The sequence below is a fragment of the Eleutherodactylus coqui genome, chromosome 4 (genome assembly GCF_035609145.1).
Source record: "Eleutherodactylus coqui strain aEleCoq1 chromosome 4, aEleCoq1.hap1, whole genome shotgun sequence".
Classification (NCBI taxonomy): domain Eukaryota; kingdom Metazoa; phylum Chordata; class Amphibia; order Anura; family Eleutherodactylidae; genus Eleutherodactylus; species Eleutherodactylus coqui.
The window spans coordinates 204,018,879-204,037,433 of record NC_089840.1 but is presented as its reverse complement, the minus strand read 5'-3'; the positions used below and the strand labels follow the sequence as shown (position 1 = coordinate 204,037,433).

At 45.8% G+C, this 18,555-nt stretch overlaps 1 protein-coding gene across 2 annotated transcripts in view; it reads left to right on the top strand.

The window, feature by feature from the left end:
- The window catches only part of DNAJB12 (DnaJ heat shock protein family (Hsp40) member B12), a 68,596-nt gene that overhangs the window by 31,464 nt on the left and 18,577 nt on the right, over positions 1–18,555 (top strand). For both annotated transcript variants that reach the window (XM_066600573.1, XM_066600575.1), the window contains exon 3: positions 5,758–5,903. In XM_066600573.1, coding sequence (XP_066456670.1) covers positions 5,758–5,903 — 146 coding nt within the window. The remainder of the gene's footprint in view (positions 1–5,757; positions 5,904–18,555) is intronic.

Genomic DNA, 18,555 nt, shown 5'->3' with positions numbered 1-18,555 from the left:
ACCCAGCTATACACCTCAGCACCGGTACTCCAGAACGCCTCCAATTGTCTGTCCACTGTCTCTAACACTATGTCCTCTCTCTACCTAAAACTAAACCTCTCTAAAATTGACCTACTGGTATTTCCGCCCTCCACTAACCGACCTCATCCTGACATCCCCATTTCTGTGTGTGGTGCCACCATAACTCTCAGACAGCATGCCCGCTGCGTTAGGGTTGAGATCAGCGTTGATCTCTCCTTTACCCCCTACATCCAATCTCTTTCCCTGAACAGGTCAGGTGCACCTCAGGAACATTGCAAGAATCTGCTCTTTTTTCACCATGGACACACTAAAAACGCTTACTGTTGCCCTCATCCACTCGCGCCTTGATTATTGCAACTCGTTGCTGATCGTCCTTCCCCGCGCCAGACTGTACCCTCTCTAATCCATTCTGAATGCGGCAGCCATGCTCATCTTCCTGTCCAGCCGCTACTCGGACGCCTCTGCCCTGTGACGGTCACTGCACTGGCTGCCCGTTAAACACAGAATTCAATTTAAACTCACTACCTTTATTTATAAAGCCCTCCACAGCGCAGCACCACCCTACATTTCCTCCCTCATCTCAATCCATCAGCCAGCCTGGGCTCTCAGCTCTGCTAACAAAACCAGACTGAGCGCGTCTTTAATTCGAACCTCTCATTCCCGCCTCCAGGACTTCTCATGAGCAGCACCAGTCCTCTGGAACGCACTACCAAAGGCTATCCGGGAAATCCAGTACTCACAAACCTTCAGGCGTGTTTTAAAAACGTACCTCTTCAGGGAGGCATACCACATTCCCTAAACCAAACCCCTCTGTACTCCGCCTGATAACATGCTCCCTGACCTACTGACTGCAATCCCTGCTAGCCATCATAAACTGCCCCTGCAGACATACCATATATAGAAAACGCAAAACAGCACTACTCCATTAGACCCATAGGGTGGGACCGTCCAAGTGCCAGCTGCAGAAGGAGTCCGGATCACTTGACCCCAAATAGCACAGCACAGGAAAGAAAGGAAGTCCGTGGCAGCAGAAAATAATGCAGTTTAAATCAAAGCCTCTTGTGGAGGAATAAAGAGGCTTTGATTTAAACCGCATCACTTTCTGCTGCCACGGAGTTCCTTTCTTTCCTGCAGACATACCAATTCTGCCGTCACACGGCTTAAAGTCTGACCATTGTTTGTGTATAGCATCCATCTTCACCTTGCCATACCGTGCACATCTCCAGCCCTTTACCTTCTGTATCACCCCATTACTTGTAGTATGTAAGCTCGTTGGAGCAGGACCCGCACCCCTATTATTTCCATCAACAGATTACTATGTAACCATGCTTCTAAAATTTTTGTACTTTTGTCTTTCTGTATCCCCCTGTCTTTGTAAGTGCTGCGGAATATGTTGGCGCTATACAAATAAATATTATTATTATTATGAGTCTGCAGGCAGCGGTGAAGCATGGTGGAGAGCGGTACAGTAATGAGTGTCTGCAGGCATCAGTGAAGCATGGTGGAAAGCTGTACAATGAGTGTCTGCAGGCAGTAGTGAAGCATGGTGGAGAGCGGTACAGTAATGAGTGTCTGCAGGCAGCAGTGAAGCATGGTGGAGAGCGGTACAGTAATGAGTGTCTGCAGGCAGCAGTGAAGCATGGTGGAGAGCGGTACAATAATGAGTGTCTGCAGGCAGCAGTGAAGCATGGCGGAGAGCAGTACAGTAATGAGTGTCTGCAAGTAACTGTGAAGCATACTGCAGAGCAGTACAATAATGAGTGTCTGCAGGCAGCAGTGAAGCATGGTGAAGAGCGGTACAGTAATGAATGCAGGCAACAGTGAAGCATCGTGGAGAGCGGTACAATAATGTGTCTGCAGGCAGTAGTGACGCATAGGGGAGCGCGGTACAGTAATGAGTGTCTGCAGGCAGCAGTGAAGCATGGTGGAGAGTGGTACTATAATGAGTGTCTGCAGGCAACAGTGAAGCATGGTGGAGAGCGGTACAGTAATGTCGTCAGGCAACAGTGAAGCATGGTGGACGTTCCTTACAAGTGTGAGGCTGTATTTCAGAAAATAGAGTTAGGGATTTGGTCAGGATTAATGATGTGCTCAGTGCTTAGAAATGCAGGCAGGTACTTATCCATCATCTAATACCATCATGGAGGCGTCTGATTGGCTCCAAATTAATTCTGCAGCAGAACAACAACCCCAGATAATGCAGCCAACGTCCTGAAGAACTATCTGCAGTGTAAGGAAGAACAAGTAGTGCTGGAAGTGATGATTTGGCCCCACAGAGCCCTGATCTCACATCATCCAGTCTGTCTGGGATTACAGGAAGAGACAGAAGGATTGGAGCAAGCTACATCCACAGAAGATCTGTGCTTAGTTCTCCAAGATGTCTGGAACAAATTTCCTGCTGAGGTCCTTCATAAACTGTGTAAAAGTGTACCCCAAAGAACTGATGCTGTTGTGAAGGCGAATACAGATGTGATTTAATTTCTTTTTTGTTCATTCACTTTGCATCTTAATTGGCAAAAATAAACAGATTTTTGCAATGATTCTTACTCTACAGCATTTTTCCACACCTGTCTACAACATTTGCACAGTACTGTATTTTAATGAGTACTATTACTGTCTCCATATATAATGTTTTATTGTACTACCATACACCCCTCCATGGGCAGCAGGGTCTCCCGACTAGTATGCCCCATCCTCTACTAGAGCAGTATTCCCCTCCCAACTCTCCGGCACGTACGTGCAGCTTATTGTTCTCTGCTGCATACAGCTGCCTGTTAATGTATCATCCCTGCTAATATAAAGGGAATGTAGAGGAACTGTCATGATGTGGCAGCAGCTCTGCACGGTCTCCTCTAGGCAGGAGCTGTCAGGTGGCAGCATGTTGTGCAGGAAGGAAGGCTCGGTCAGGGCTACATTTTTCGTTGACCTGCAGGCACCCATCCAGCCGGTATGTGTAATGAGTATTATTTAATGTCTGCAGGTCCTCTTTAAGAGCGTGCATCCTCTCCAATAAGTGCTATACATGTGCGCTACCAGGCACGCGTACAGTACAGCGTGTAGGTGGAGGATACTGCGGTAAAAGCTGCCTTTCAAAAGGAACATTTGTGGTTGAAAAACAAAAGCACGTTGATCTGTGAAGAGCTTGCCGGCGCTTTCTCAGTACATTGTGTGACTTCACGTATGCCTGGCCTTCAGTTCATAATAAAATGATTAATGTAAAATGGTAGCATTCAGGTGGTGGACAAAATAATGGAAACACTGCATGAAAAGATTAGGCTTAATGCAACAGTGATGCAAACCAAGGGTTATGTCAGAACCATGACAAGATAAAGCAAATGTTGACAAACCGTCAGTAATTGGAGCCTTGCTCGTAAAACTGGCGATACTCAGTAGAATGATGGTCAAACCCTCCAATTGTAGCAGCATCAGCCAACTATCTAATGTGATCGGTTGCGTCTTGATTCTGCCTGTGGATGTCGGGGAAGATGAGGACCGGGCGGCTGGATTTCAACATGTTGCTCTTTTTGTTGTTTGGGAAAAAAGTTGCCGTCAGAGGAGTCCGGCAGCAACTTTCTCTCTGAGAACAAATTCTCACTCAACAGCTATCTGTCACAAACCGTACGCTAATTACATGCGGTATTTAGTTATTAGGAAACAAACGGGGAGGGGGTGATGAGGAGGTACATGGGTTGAAGAGGTGTACGATAGGCCAAGTGGAAAGGCAGGGGGCATGTTGTGGAGGGTGGGGAATTAGAACAGGAGATTTTGTATGGCTCCCTGAAGAGGTGCATTTTTAAGGTGTGTCTGAAGTTCCGTGTGTCAGGGATTGTCCGGATTTTTGGGGGTAGTGCATTCCACAGGACCGATGCTGCTCTAGAGAGATCCTGGAGGCAAGCATGGGGGATGTTCGTATTCGTGGGCGATGTACTGTGGTGCGATGCCATGGAGAGCTTTTTGGGTGAGGAGTTTAAATTGTTTTGTAATGGATGGGTAGTCAGTGCAGTGACTGGCATCGGGCAGAGGCGTCTGACAAACGGTTGGATTGCAAGATGAGTCTAGCTGTCGCATTTAGTATGGATTGGAGAGAAGAGAGTTTGGTGCAGAGAAAGCCGATGAGCACCGCGACGCTGTAATTGAGTCGGATGAGGGCAACAACAAGTGTCTCTAGCGTGTTGAGGATGGTGGTGAGGTGGGTAATGACAGCCAGAGAAAGGGACCCGAGAAGTTTTTAGGGAAGAGGGTCACTAGCGCAGGCGGTGATAGGGAAGCTGGTTGCTAGCGCAGGTGGTGGGGCGAGCAGCAGAGAGCAGAATGGAGTCTGGTTGGGCTCGGGAGATGCTAGGGTGCCTTATGGAGAAGGACAGGAGGTTGTTATCCAAGAGTAGGAGGTGGGGGGGGGGGTTGCGAGGTGGGAGGCAGCACAGAGGTGAAGGCAAACTAGATCGAGGGTATTGCCATCTCTGTGAGTGGAGTCTGAGAGCTGTGAAAGGCCAAGGGAGGAGGTGAGCGTTAAAAGCTGGGAGGGAGATGGGGTCATTAGTGGGAATGTTGAAGTCACAGAGGATGAGGGTTAGGATTTCACAAGATAAAAAGTGGGGGGACCAGGCGGCAAAGTGATCGGGGAACAGGCAGCTGGGACCCGGAGGCCGGTAGATAACTGCAACATGCAGGGACAGTAAACAGAAGAGTCATAGGGTGTGGACTTGGACCGACGAGAAGGTAAGCGAGGGAATAACCTGGAAGGTGCAGTGCAGTTCGGAGAGAGAAGAATGCCTACTCATCTGCTGTGACTGTCGTCTGATCTGGTGGTGTGGGAGAACTGCAGGCCATCTTAGGATAATGTGGAGGGGGGAGGGGTAGAATCGGACTGCTGTATCTACGTTTCGGTGAGGGTGAGCAGGTTGAGATGTTTGGTGGTGAAGAGGTTGTGGATAGTTGGGAGCTTGCTGCAACAAGCATTTATCTTTCCCTTGATCCTGCACTGCTTTCTGCAAACAGGAACTTGGATTGTAGCAGCCTATCCAAAGCCCATTGAACATGGTGCTCTTCTTGTGCCGATCCAGTCCAATAAGCATAAGTGATCTATGACTTTTTTTTTTTGAATTGGCCTTAGTATGGTATTGAAAGTGTCAGTGCCTACTGAAGTCTGAACAGTTGCTTACCACGGCTCTAGAGAAGTCTAAAATTCCTAATTTACTATGGTTCCTGTTTCTTAGTTCTCCACTGTAAGTAAATAAAAAGGATCTTATTTGCTGAAGGCCGTCAGAAATGTTGAAAATATGAAGGCATTAAAGGGGTATATGACGCTTTTACAACTGATAACGTATCCTCTGGATAGATCATCACTAGCTGATTGATGGGGATCCGTCACTCGGGATCCCTGCAGATTGGCTGATCCTCCGGCCCACTGTCAATGCAGTGGGGCTGGACATCGGGAGTGCTAATTAAATTCGGAAGTGTCATAGTGGCTTCACTATCATTGAAATTAATGGAGCATGATGCTACTATCCTGCTAACACTTCCTGCTTTTCATTATGGGCAGATCCCCGCCCGCCCACTATCCAGAAGATAGGTCCTCTGTTCTAAAAGCCCGGAATACCCTTTTAATACACCAAGCCTACCAGAAAATGACAAAGTATACAAGAGTTTCATAAGTTTTTCTGCAGTTCTCATGTGATGGATTATACTGCTATAAAATCATTCATTTCAGTTAATGATTCTATTTATTACTTACAGGATAAAACAATGCAAAGATTATTACGAAATTTTGGGAGTAACAAGAGACGCACCAGAAGACGACTTGAAGAAAGCATACCGAAAGTTAGCATTAAAATTTCATCCGGATAAAAACCATGCTCCTGGCGCTACTGAAGCATTTAAAGGTACGGCGCTGTATATGTTCTTTATAGGACTAGAACTAAACAATACATTATAGGAATTTTCTTGTGAAAGCAACCCCTGCTTGTATATCCTGTGAGGGCATACGGACATCATAGAGGAGGGCCCTGTTGTGACCAAGAACAAAGAAGCACTCTGTATGTGTGGCTCTCATTCTGGTGCACTAGATCCGTCCTTGTATTACAGGAACAGCCATTCATCTGAAAGGCCATCAGGTAATGTTACAGTTCCTCTAAATCAGCTCAAGCAGGGGAAATGCAAGATGCAAGGTTGGCTGTGACTTCCCCTAGTGAAATCGGCTATTTTTTGAGGGTGCTGGGAGTGGGACCCTAATGACACCTTTGGCTGTATTTTGGAACGGCTAGGGGAAATTCAAAAAATAAAATTAAATGTCATTTCCCTGGGACTGTAGCACAACAGTTCATGTACAGATCTCTTATCAAGACTTTTAGAAGAGCACAAGTCCCCCCAACAGATCAATATTTGAGGATATCCTATAGATAGAACATCTGGGGCAATTTCCGAGACACTGACCATTGGGCCATGTTCACATGTTCAGAATCTGCATCGGACTTGCGTGCTTAGATTCCACCCCAAAAAGCATGGCTGAGCTGTGGATTTCTGCTGCAGCTATGCACATGTATGCCCGCAGATATACCCGTGGATCCAGCACTTTGTAATGAGCAAATCCATGTTCAGATTCTGTGGCCAGAAGAGACTGCTCACTTTTTTTCCTCTGCATGTGGATTTGAAATTCACATGCAAAAAAAAAATCTGCACCATATATAAGACCACAGTGCAAGTTCCCACTGAATATGTAACTTGGCGCAGATTTACCGTGGAGTTCATGGTAAAAAAAACCACTGTAGGCACATGGCCGTACATCACCTGGGCAGTAATAAAGACATTCTGAAAATGGATCTGGATAAGTTGGGGTTTGGATAGAAAAGTGGCAAATGAGATTTAACACTGATAAGTGGAAGGTTCTGCACATGGGCAGGAAATACATGTCACCATTACACACTAAATGGGAAACCACTGGGAAACACTGACATGGCAAAGGACTTTTGTTAACTGTAAGCTTAACTGGAGCATCCAGTGTCAGGCAGCTGCTGCCAAGGCAAATATGATGATGGGGTGCATCAAAAGAGGTCTAGGGGCACATGACGAGAACATTGTTTTTTCTCTTAACAAGTCCCTGGTCAGACCACACATGGAATATTGAGTACAGTTTTGGAAGAACAGATCAGAGCTTGAGCGAGTACAATGGCGGGCAACTAAAGTAATAAACGGAATGGGCGGACTACAATACCCAGAGAGGTTATCAAAGTTGGGATTAATTAGTTTAGAAAAAAGACATCTCAGGGGTAATCTAATAACTATGTATAAATGTATCAGCGGACAATACAGAGATCTCTCCCATCATCTATTTATACCAGGACTGTAACAAGGGGGCGCCCTCTACGTCTAGAGGAAAGAAGGTTTCTACACCAACATGGAAGGGTTTTTTGTACTATAGGAGCAGTGAGACTATGAAAGTCTCAGCCTGAGGACGTGGTGATGGTGAACGCGATAAGAGTTTAAGAGCGGCCTGAATGGCTTTCTTGAGTGTTACAATCTTACATTTTATAGTCCCTGATTACTCCAGAAGGGTTGGTGATTCGGGGATTATTCTGATTGGCAAATTGGAGTCGGGAAATAATTTTTTCCCATGCATGAGAAAAATTGGCTCCTATCGAACTTTTTTTTTGGGGGGGGGGGGGGGGGGTTGCCTTCCTTAGGGCTCATGCACACGGCCGTGACAGACTCCGCCAGCGGAATATCGCAGCGAAATCCCCCAAAACCCCCATACTTACCACTCCAGATCCTCTGTACACGTCCCGCATGAAGGGCCGTGCGCATACACAGTACAGCGCATGACGTGGCGGCAGTGTCATATGCAATGGTGGGCGGGGCCACATATTCACGCTGGAATGCCACAGCCTTAACATTGTGCTATTAGGTTCAATAGAACCTAATAGCTCCGGGTCAATACCGTGGATTTCTGCCATGTACAACGCGGCAGAAATCCGTCCGTGGGCATTAGCCCTTAGGCCTCATGTCCACGGGGAAAATCAGATCCGCTGCAGATTCTACATGTAGAATCTGCAGCGGGTCCCTCCTGCCCCGCGGACATGAGCGCCGAAAATAAGAATTTAAAAGTATTTACCATCCGGCGCGGGCGGAGAAGATCAGCTGTTCCTCACGGCCGGATCTTCATTTTCGGCCGGCGGATGAATTCCTGACGCCGGCGGCACGTCGCCGGCACGTCGCCGACGTGCCGCGCGCATGCGCCGGGCACATCCGCCGAGCCGAAGCAAGGAAGATGCGGCCGTGAGGAACAGCTGACCTTCCCCGCCCGCGCCGGATGGTAAATACTTTAAATTCCTATTTTAGGTCTCCCGCGGATCCGGACGGCTTCCATAGGCTTCAATAGAAGCCCGCGGGAGCCGTCCCCGCGGGAGACCCGCATGAAAATGGAGCATGGTCCGGATTTTTCCATGCTCCATTTTTTTTTAAATCCCTTTTATTGACGATCCGCGGGTATTTATCTACCCGCGGGTGGTCAATGCATCCCTATGGGATGCGGATCCGCATGCGGGAGATCCGATGCGGATCTTAAATCATATTTTGCCCGTGGACATGAGCCCTAAGTCTAGGGTATCACTGCAAAGCTCTTTCATGGCTGCCAGCAGAGTTATCTATGGATGAGCTTCAGCCTACATCTCAAGCCAGGAGAGTTGGATAGAGCTTTGCCCCCAAGCGTGAAGAGTTAGGTAGCTCTCTAAGGAATAGAACTGAATTTCTTTGATGCACAATAGGGGTTGTGTCTGTTTTCGTTTTCCTCAGACATTACTTCCAGTTCGTTAACCTTATTGGTCAGGTTTCTAGCATTAGTCACCATACAGTTAAGAAGTTTTTTGTTATTTTTTTTTATTCCTATTCCTGTTCTAATTGTACTAACCCCCCTCCCACCGATCTACCTCTATTTTCATTACTTACCAGATCACGGTCTTCCCCTCTCTCACTCCTCCAGCCTCCACACTCCTCCAACCTTCTACCCATCTTCTCCCCGAGCACAGCAGCACCCTTCCCACTGAGACGCATCCCATCCCTACAGTAGAACCTTGAGCCAACAGCAAAGTCTGCCAAGTTCTCCAGGAACCAAATTCCTTTTTCCTACACCAACTCTTGAGCTACTTGTTTACCTCCCTAATCTTCTGCTGCCTTTCTGGTGTGGTACAGGTAGTAATTCAGAAAATACTACTTTGGAGGTCCTTGCACTAAGCTGACATTTTGGGATTCTGAAATAGTTTTTAAGGACCTCCCACCTACCTCTAACTTTGTAATTAATGCCAATGTATACCATGACCGCTGGGTCCTCACTGGCCTATCCCAGTAGTCTGTCAACACCATCTATGATGTGTCAAACTTGAGCACTAGGAAGACAACACACTTTAAAATCCCAGTCTTTGTGGCAGATTGCCCTGTCTGTCCCTTCATAATTGAGTCCCTCACCACCAGGACCTGTCTAGCCTGCCCTGTGCTCCTATTCCCTTTCTTAGTGGAGCAGACCTCTCCCTGGTCATTCTGCACTCCCATGCTACCATCCACCTCCACATCTGCACCAATGAATGGATCTCAGTGAGGCAAGCTGTGCATTTAGATCCAGAATCTGCTCTTTTAAATGCTCACATCTCATACAGCAGTATGCATCCTTGAACAGCTGCTCAATACTGGACGGTATTGTCAATCATGGAGTGCATTCTGCATGGTACAGATACAAATCGAGTCATTTCTACAAGTGAAAAATAACAGTAAATGAATGTGACTCCCTTGCAAATTTTAAAATCGCCCAATTTTTAAGTCACACACACTTTAAATCAACCACACCTCGCAAGCTACCACACTCGCTCTTTTGTTTGCTTTAAAGGAGATGTCCCGCGCCGAAACGGGTTTTTTTTTTTTTTTAAACCCCCCCCCCCCCCCCCCCGTTCGGCGCGAGACAACCCCGATGCAGGGGTTAAAAAAACCACCCGCACAGCGCTTACCTGAATCCCGGCGGTCCGGCGTCTTCATACTCACCTGCTGAAGATGGCCGCCGGGATCCTCTGTCTTCATGGACCGCAGGGCTTCTGTGCGGTCCATTGCCGATTCCAGCCTCCTGATTGGCTGGAATCGGCACGTGACGGGGCGGAGCTACACGGAGCTACACGGAGCCCCATAGAGAAGAGGAGAAGACCCGGACTGCGCAAGCGCGGCTAATTTGGCCATCGGAGGGCGAAAATTAGTCGGCACCATGGAGACGAGGACGCTAGCAACGGAGCAGGTAAGTATAAAACTTTTTATAACTTCTGTATGGCTCATAATTAATTCCCTGTTTGGGAATGAGATTTTATAAAACCCCATTTACTAACTTTGTACTGTCAATTCATTGCAGATTTTCAATGTAGAATTCACGCTAAATATCAGCAATGTCTGAATGTGGTCTGACTGTTCATCACCTGTACTAAACACAATGGTGCATATACTAAACATGTTTTGTGTGCAAACACAAGATCAAGCGGGTACTCTCCTGAAGAGGTATATGGGGGAAAAGCTGTTTCTTGTACGCACCATATCCGCTGAATTCAGTCTAGTTGTTCAATTTTATAGCTGCTGGCTTTAATTGAGCCGCATTTGTGTTGTCTGGATGGTACCCTTTTTGCTAGATTAAAGCAAAATGCATGTTTTGGGTTTTTTTTTGGCGTTTTTGTATTTTTTTGTTTTATGCATAGTTTTACCCCTTTGGCAGACAACAGCGATTGAAAAAAACCCCAGAAGCAAGCCTTTTTCTCTAAGGTGCTGGTTGTTACGGAGTGCAATGGTGTGGAGCAAGGACCCCCAAACTGTTGTCTGTAGTTAACGCTAACTTGTAGGCCAGCTATCTCCAATAGGTGGCAGTAGAGAGACATTTTTCCTTCTTGCTGGAGGAGAGTTAATGTACATAATGTAGAAATGGTCTTTCTTGTAACGGTTATCTCCAGATCTGTGCAGTGTTTATCCAAGATCTGGGTTTTATTCCTCCGTTAACCCATGATCTGTAGTTCTACCATATAGGATAAGCGTCTGGCAAATATGATCTTGGGATAAAGTCCAGTGTAAATCTGATTAGTGAGCATTCAGCTGGTAGAACCGCAGATTTAACTCCTCATGTTATAGGATAGACCGGGCAGCCGAGGGAGAACACCTACTTGGCAGGACTGCAAATACCTGCAGTGCAAGATGCCACATCACCAGCACAGCAGCAAAATCTTGTGCTACATTACACTTTTATAGCTGATTTGCACTTCTTTCTTCCAAAAAAAGGGGCTCTGGGAAATGGTCTCATAAGCATGGCTGTAAAACAAAGAAACAGTGAAAATACATAGATTTTTTTTTTAAATTTTAATTTTTCAATACATGCAGTGCCATACATTTAACAACTACATCAATATCTCCCCAGGAGGTTAACGCATGATTAGGCTGAGTACGGGGGGGTGCGAAGTATAAATAAGTTTTAAATGTATTTAAAGGGGGAAATAAAGTGTGGTAATGTTATTTGTGATGCATGTGTGCCTCATGAGCTAGGTTGGTGCATATAACCCGTGCTGATATGCCAAGATAGTGCATGGGGAATGGCTGCACTTGCGCGGCCCGCTGGTAAACACACTTGTGTGAGCTTGACCTTACTATAGTTTGACATTATGTCATGTAAAGTACTACCGTGGCTAAAACCCCAAAATGATAGTACATGGGGGGCTTTGTTGACAGTTTACAGGGGTTGTACCTGAGTTCACTTGTATTATCTATCCACATGGGGGTCTGGTGCCGTCCTCTTAAATGCAAGATCAATTCCTCCCCCACTGTGACATTGAGGAAAAAAGGACAAAGGGCCCTGTTTTTAGAATCGGTGGGGGGTTCAGCGGTAACACCCCACCAATCAGATTTTTATCACCTATCCATAGGTGATAAAAGTTAATTTTGGTACAACCCCTTTACTGAATTGTGTGTAAGTGGGTAGCCAACGTTACTCCAGCAGCAGGTTCGGACCCATCACATTGCCTCCAACTACATTGTATAGTCACTGAACTTCAGCTACCAGAGGTGGAGGTGATAGAAGATGTGGAAGCTACATTTCAGAATGCAGCTAGAACTGGAATGAAAGATGCCAAAAATGATTTTTTTCATGATTACATAATTATCTGCATGCTATTCACATAAATGATCAGAAATGTCTCGTATGGCAGGTGACGCTTCATATTAAGCCTGTGCTTATACATACAGACCCCAGGAAGACCAATTTCTTGCGAAACTACCATCCACCCCCTAATATCAGAGAATACAGCTGCTCCGCACTCAAAGTTGGCCAAAGTACAGTAGTTTGAGGTCCTTATCACTGACCAGCCCTTGGAAGGGTGCAGACCAGTAGCCGACACATAATGGCCTTGATTGCATTAGGTCTGTTTGCAGAGGTGTTTAGGCGGATTGATGGTAAAGAAGGGGATTAAGTAATATTGTCCTGCTATGCACTTTTTAAGCACTTTTGTTTGCGTTCGGTGCCGGCCAGTTACTGCTAGAGATACCACCTATCTCCAGTGTTCACTGGCCTGAACCACACGCTCAACAGTGCATTGTGAAGAGTTTACAAAGCCCTTTACTCATCTGTCCCACAAGAGATTGTAATCCAGAAGTAAACCTGTATGGGACCGCTATCAAGATGGTTTTTAGGATGTGTACTTTAAGTTGACTACTATCTAGGATACCCTTACACAAGTCCATGATGTATCAGTGCTAAGATGGTCAAGGGCAGAAGAGTCACAGATGTGATTTACTAATGTCTGGAGTAGCAGCAGGAGTGCCCCTTTATATTGTCGGAGGATCCCACTAAAAAAGCTGCCCGTCACATGAAAATTGCATCTTATTGGATCCATTAGGGCTGGGCGTATTGGACTAAAATTGAAAAAATTTTTTTTTTTTTACCTTTTTATATCAATCTCTAAGTTTTCGTTTTACCCCAAAACACTTTTTTTAAGGGACTCGCTTACACCGCAATAGAGCAATTCAATGATATGTACTGATTATCGGACTTGAATGGCACAATCATTCAATCAGTACTTATCAAATATTGAATTGCTGTATATGTGATTCCCTTATGTAAAAAAATGGGGTATGAACTTTATTTATATGCACATAAATTATGGGGTTCCATTACTCCCCTAGTAATCCCCATTCCCTTGCACTATGCACACACCATCACATCCTCTCCCTCTACATGTACTGCCCCCCCCCCCCGTCATCACAGCTTCAATATACTCCCCCCCCCCCCCCCCCCGTCATCACAGCCTCAATATACTTCCCCCCCCCCCCCTCCCAGTCATAACAGCCTCAATATACTCCCCCCCGCCCCCCAAGTCATCACAGCCTCTATATACTGCCCCCCCTCAGTCGTCAGAGCCTCTGAGGGGAGGCAGTATATAGTCATCAGAGCCTCTGTATACTGTCCCCCCTCAGCCGGCACAGCCTCTGTATACTGTCCCCCCTCAGCCGGCACAGCCTCTGTATACTGTCCCCCCTCAGCCGGCACAGCCTCTGTATACTGTCCCCCCTCAGCCGGCACAGCCTCTGTATACTGTCCCCCCTCAGCCGGCACAGCCTCTGTAGACTGTCCCCCCTCAGCCGGCACAGCCTCTGTATACTGTCCCCCCTCAGCCGGCACAGCCTCTGTATACACGGCAGATCCATATTTCCTATCTGTCCTATCTCTGCCCCTTGCGTTCTACCAGGTGGCAGGGCTGCAGTCATATTTGTTACTTGTTTGGATGAGAGTTTGGCATATCCACAGGATGGCCGTCACACTGGGTGGGAAGTTCTAAAGATGGCGAAAGCTTCCAAAGTTGGGATCTGCACTTATCAGGAGATGCCAAAAATGTGTGATGACAACACTGCTGTATAGGAATCCCTTACATAACATAGTGACCCTTATGTCATAGTATTCTGAGTTACCTTAAGGGGGCTCTCACTTGGAACCTTCATAAATTTAGCTGAGTGGCTACAAAAAGTTTCTCCTCTCTGAAAGACCTTTGTCCACTGTTTTCAGTGGGGATCACGTGATGCTTAATTTTTCCTGTGGTGGTAATACAGGGGATTTGGAACATTTTCTGCAGCCTTCCATCGCAGATTACTTGGGAACCAAGCAGCTGGACACCCTCGGATCAGCTTAATTTTTAGCAGCTTCTAGAAAGAAAAAAAAGTTCAAAGTGGACCAACCCTTTTAACATAGTGTTGTCCAAGTCTGTAAATGTTGCATCCACCAATATGCAAAGGTTATATGTGCAGACCCTTGTATTTATCTCACGTCTTTCAAGGAGCCTTTGTGGTTCCTAAGACCAAAGATTGGAGACCAGAAATTGGCTCCTTTATGCAATCCAAAGTTCTCACTGGTTCTGCGTGGGCTAAGTGTAAAGCAGAATTGGGAGCTGAGCCTGTTCCATATGCCGCAGGTACCGGCTGTCGCCTGGCCACAGTGGCCAGAATTGGAGGTACCTTTGGTTCCCCAATGAACACTGATCACAGCATTTAAATAGCTTGACAGAGTAAGGGGAGAACTCTGTTCCTCGAACGGCTCATGTGTGACAAGATTATGGGATATTGCCATAATTGTACTGACCACTGAATGCAGTTAACATGTCTTTTACCACATTGTAAAAACAAAACTTCACCAAAAATGGTGCAGTTGCATTTTTGTTCCATTTACCACAGTAATCAATAAAAAAAAAAATTCTAGACACTATATGGTACCATTAACCCTTTCCAATCCACTGTCTGACGTCTGAAGACATTATGATTTAAGGCTGTACAGCTCCGATGTTGGAAGACGTTCGTTGGGGTTCTCTTACTGTATATTGCCAGCCTCTCTGCTGTCGGAGCCTATCCAACGTGTCACCTCACGCAGTACTAGCTTTAGTCAGCAGATAGCGCCATTGTATAACGGCAGAAAAAGAGTAAGCCCCCAGGATACAAATTGGATTGGAAAGGGTTAAAAAATATAACTCCTACAAAAAGCAAGTAAACGTTAAAAAAAAATATATATTTTTTTTTAGAGTATGGAGGGGAAAAAGGAAAAACTAAAATGAGTGTTCTTAAAAGGGTTAATATAAAAATACAATGTCTTTCATGAAGCAACTTAACTTTTCTTCCTGTGCGGTGCATCACTTTTTTTTAGTGCATTTTTGGGTATTTTACACCAGTAGCTTTGTGTTACTTGCTGAACAGACATATCGCGGTTTGCTGCAATGTGCCTTCCGGTTCCAGGCAATGTGTCAGCCGTTCTCTGACTTTATGTATGGAGGACATATTATTATCTGCCATTTATTATTCTGTCCTACAGTTCTGATGCAGATAAGAAAATACTGATAATGAATTGTGCAACTCGGTATCGTTAAAGATGCAAAAACACTATTTATTTCACCAAACATGAGTTGCTGCATTCAGCATTCTTTAGAGATCTGATCTGGAGAGCTTGTTTTATGCTGTGTGATAAAATATTAAAGTGCTATTATGGGACATCTTCTTTACTTTTGCTGTTGATGACTGACAGGTCATCACTAGATGATCGGACCTGCCGCTTGGATCCCTGCAGATTAGCTTATTCTCGATGCCGCTGTCACTATGGTCAGCAGGAGAGGCAGAAAGTGCTGGCCATAGTGCAGCACCTGGGCTTGTGTTACCGATGTAGCGCCCGTTGAATTCAGAGGAAGCTGTACTGTATACCAGCCCGAAACGCTACGCTATGGTCAGTTAATTTTGCTTCTTTCGTTGACCATAGCGGCAACGGGAATCAGCTGATCAGTGGAGATTCGAGCAACGGGTCTCTGCCAACGATTTATTGACCTGTCAGTCATCAGTAGCAAAAGTAAAACATTTCCCAGAATAGCCCATTAAGGAACGGACTCAAAAAGGACCGGGGAACGTGGCTTGGCTGGTGAGGTGAATGGCTGTCTGACCACAGCATTCCTGTACAGCTTCTATCAACTCCACAGCAGCAATCACACAATTGAGTGGCCCTACCTGCTGCTTCTACATCCAGGATCTCAAAGAGAGGGACACGATTGACCAATAAGCTGGAGAAACAGTGTGATTTCCATATCTCGAGGGCTCCGGCGTGAGTCAAAGATGGCGCAACTTGTAGCCTACAAGAGGCTCCATGGCATCAGTGTTAGTAATGCGCTCACCTGAGCAAGAGAAATCTTCGGAACGGCGAGCAAGACCTGCGGAACTGCAACGAATGAACAACTTCATCCCATCAGACAGCAAGACTTTTGATCAAACCCGCACAACTTTGATTGCAACTCCACCTCATCATCATAGGAAATCTATATGGAGTCCAGACAGGAGCCTCCACAACAGTATTGCCATCATCATCCTCATCTGCATGACTGTGAAGCGACGAAGACCCTCTCCCTCAGCTCAGCAAAACAAAGACAGAAAATGGAATCTCTTGAAGGCAATCTGATGAAGGGTGAATGATCAATCATCCCCTCATACAGCAGACTCTTTCAATGACATTCCTGCGATGGATACATTTATTAGAATGGCTTCACATCTGCGTTGGGGATTCCGCTTTCCTGCTCCGTTTGGGGAGCAGGAAAGGGGAATCCCTGTGGCTGACTGGCTCCGTCTCTGGATAGACTGGAACAGTACCGAACGGATCCCATTGGCTATAATAGAATCTGTCCACTTTCCCCCCGGCTTTTGGACGGAGGAAAGAGCACTGCATGCAGTGGTTTTTGCCTCCGTTATTTTGAGGCGGATCTGTGATGGGACCTCCCGCCGGAGGCTCCAACGCAGATATGAAACCGGCCTTACTGACCCCGCCATAAAAGCTGTGTTTGAAAACCCTGCAAATCTAATTTTTCTAAACTAATTCCGCCTATAATTGTAGCTAGAATTGAAGCCGTGGACATTCATTTGGCGGAATTTAAAATGTCAAGTAACCATTTCATTAAGACACGCCATGCGCTAGAATCAGAGCTAGACCGACTTAGAGGGATCCCTGAGACCGTGCCTGTCTTAGAACTGAAACCGTCCCTTCAAAATGTTTTGAAAACATTGCTGTCAGATTGTCCTTTACAGGATTTCGTAAAAGGATACCTAGACCCCCCCCCCCCCACCCTCCCTCAACCCAAGCATCGGTAGATCATATACCAAGAGATGTCCTGGCACGCTTCCACGTGAAGGAGAAGCTCTTGGAGGCCACTAGGAAACTGAGTACATTACCTGCTCCATTCCAATCATTATCTCTATATGCCGACCTATCTGCGACATCTGCTCCCTGTAACTACTACGCTCAGAGACGACAAAATCTTTGACAAGTGGCGAATTCCTTTACGATTTGTGATTATTTACAGCAACAATGATGTGACGTTACTGGAAGACGAGATCAGCCTTCTACAATAATGGAACTGAAATGTCTCTCCACCCACTAAAGGTCTCTAAAAAGGTCTTTTATTGGATTTGAGAAGGCTGACGCATGGCGAAACCTTGTACATAAATCTTTGGTTGGGAGATGAGCGTGGACTCTCGGTGTATTAGGGCTCCTTCACATTTTTGCGCATGTAATGCCCAGTGGATAGAACCCATTGATTTTTCAATGGGTTCATTCACAGAAGCATATTTTGCGCATGCATTTTCGGTTGTGTAGAGCAAGTTCTAGCTTTCTATCTTTCTGTATATTTGCACACCAAAGGTTCCTGTAGAAGTTAATGGGGGGAGCGCACATACGCGCTGGGATGACACTGCGTAATTCCACTGGGAAAAGAACACACCTGGAACTAATTGGCCATTTCAATCGGTGCGTTTGTTTGCCACGTGCAAATGAAAATGCCCCGCGAGCAAAAAAAGTACAGTGAATTATGCTGAGACGCATGCAGAAAAATCTGTTATAGCGCAAGACGGTTGCACTGAGTCATGTGCAATTGTGCTTCTGCTACCCTGAAGCCAGCCTAACAAAAAACATAGAAGAACTATTTGTTACTGTTTTTTGGTTTTTTTTCTTTTCCTCGTCCTCCGTTTTTTTTTTTTTCCTCCTCTTTTGTTATAGACCAGGTTTATATATTGGCCTATCCGGCACCTAACACATACTCCCAAGACCATGATAAGGAATCCTTCCCTACTTATCTACTACAACTTAGCGTTATAAAGGTAGTATTGCTAAATTAATGGGTTAAATAGCCCCCAGAAATGAACATTTATGCAAGCAACGGTAAAAAAAAGTTGATATCTGATAACTTTAGTACGCAAGAGAATTCTATAATTTCAAGAGCTGTTCTCCATTCATATACCTGAGCTACTTGCAATACCTCGGTCTCCATTTTCTCCAATCTAGAGTAGTCTTAACCATAAAGACCCATTTAGACGCAACGATTATGGCTCAAAATTTGAGAAAAGGCCATCTTTTGAGCAATAATCGTTGTGTGTAACTGCACTGACATCATGCAGTTTTTGTTAAGTCGTCACTGCTCGTTGTCTTTCAGCATGCTGAACACAGGCGGGGTATGAAGGACAGACGGGCCAGCT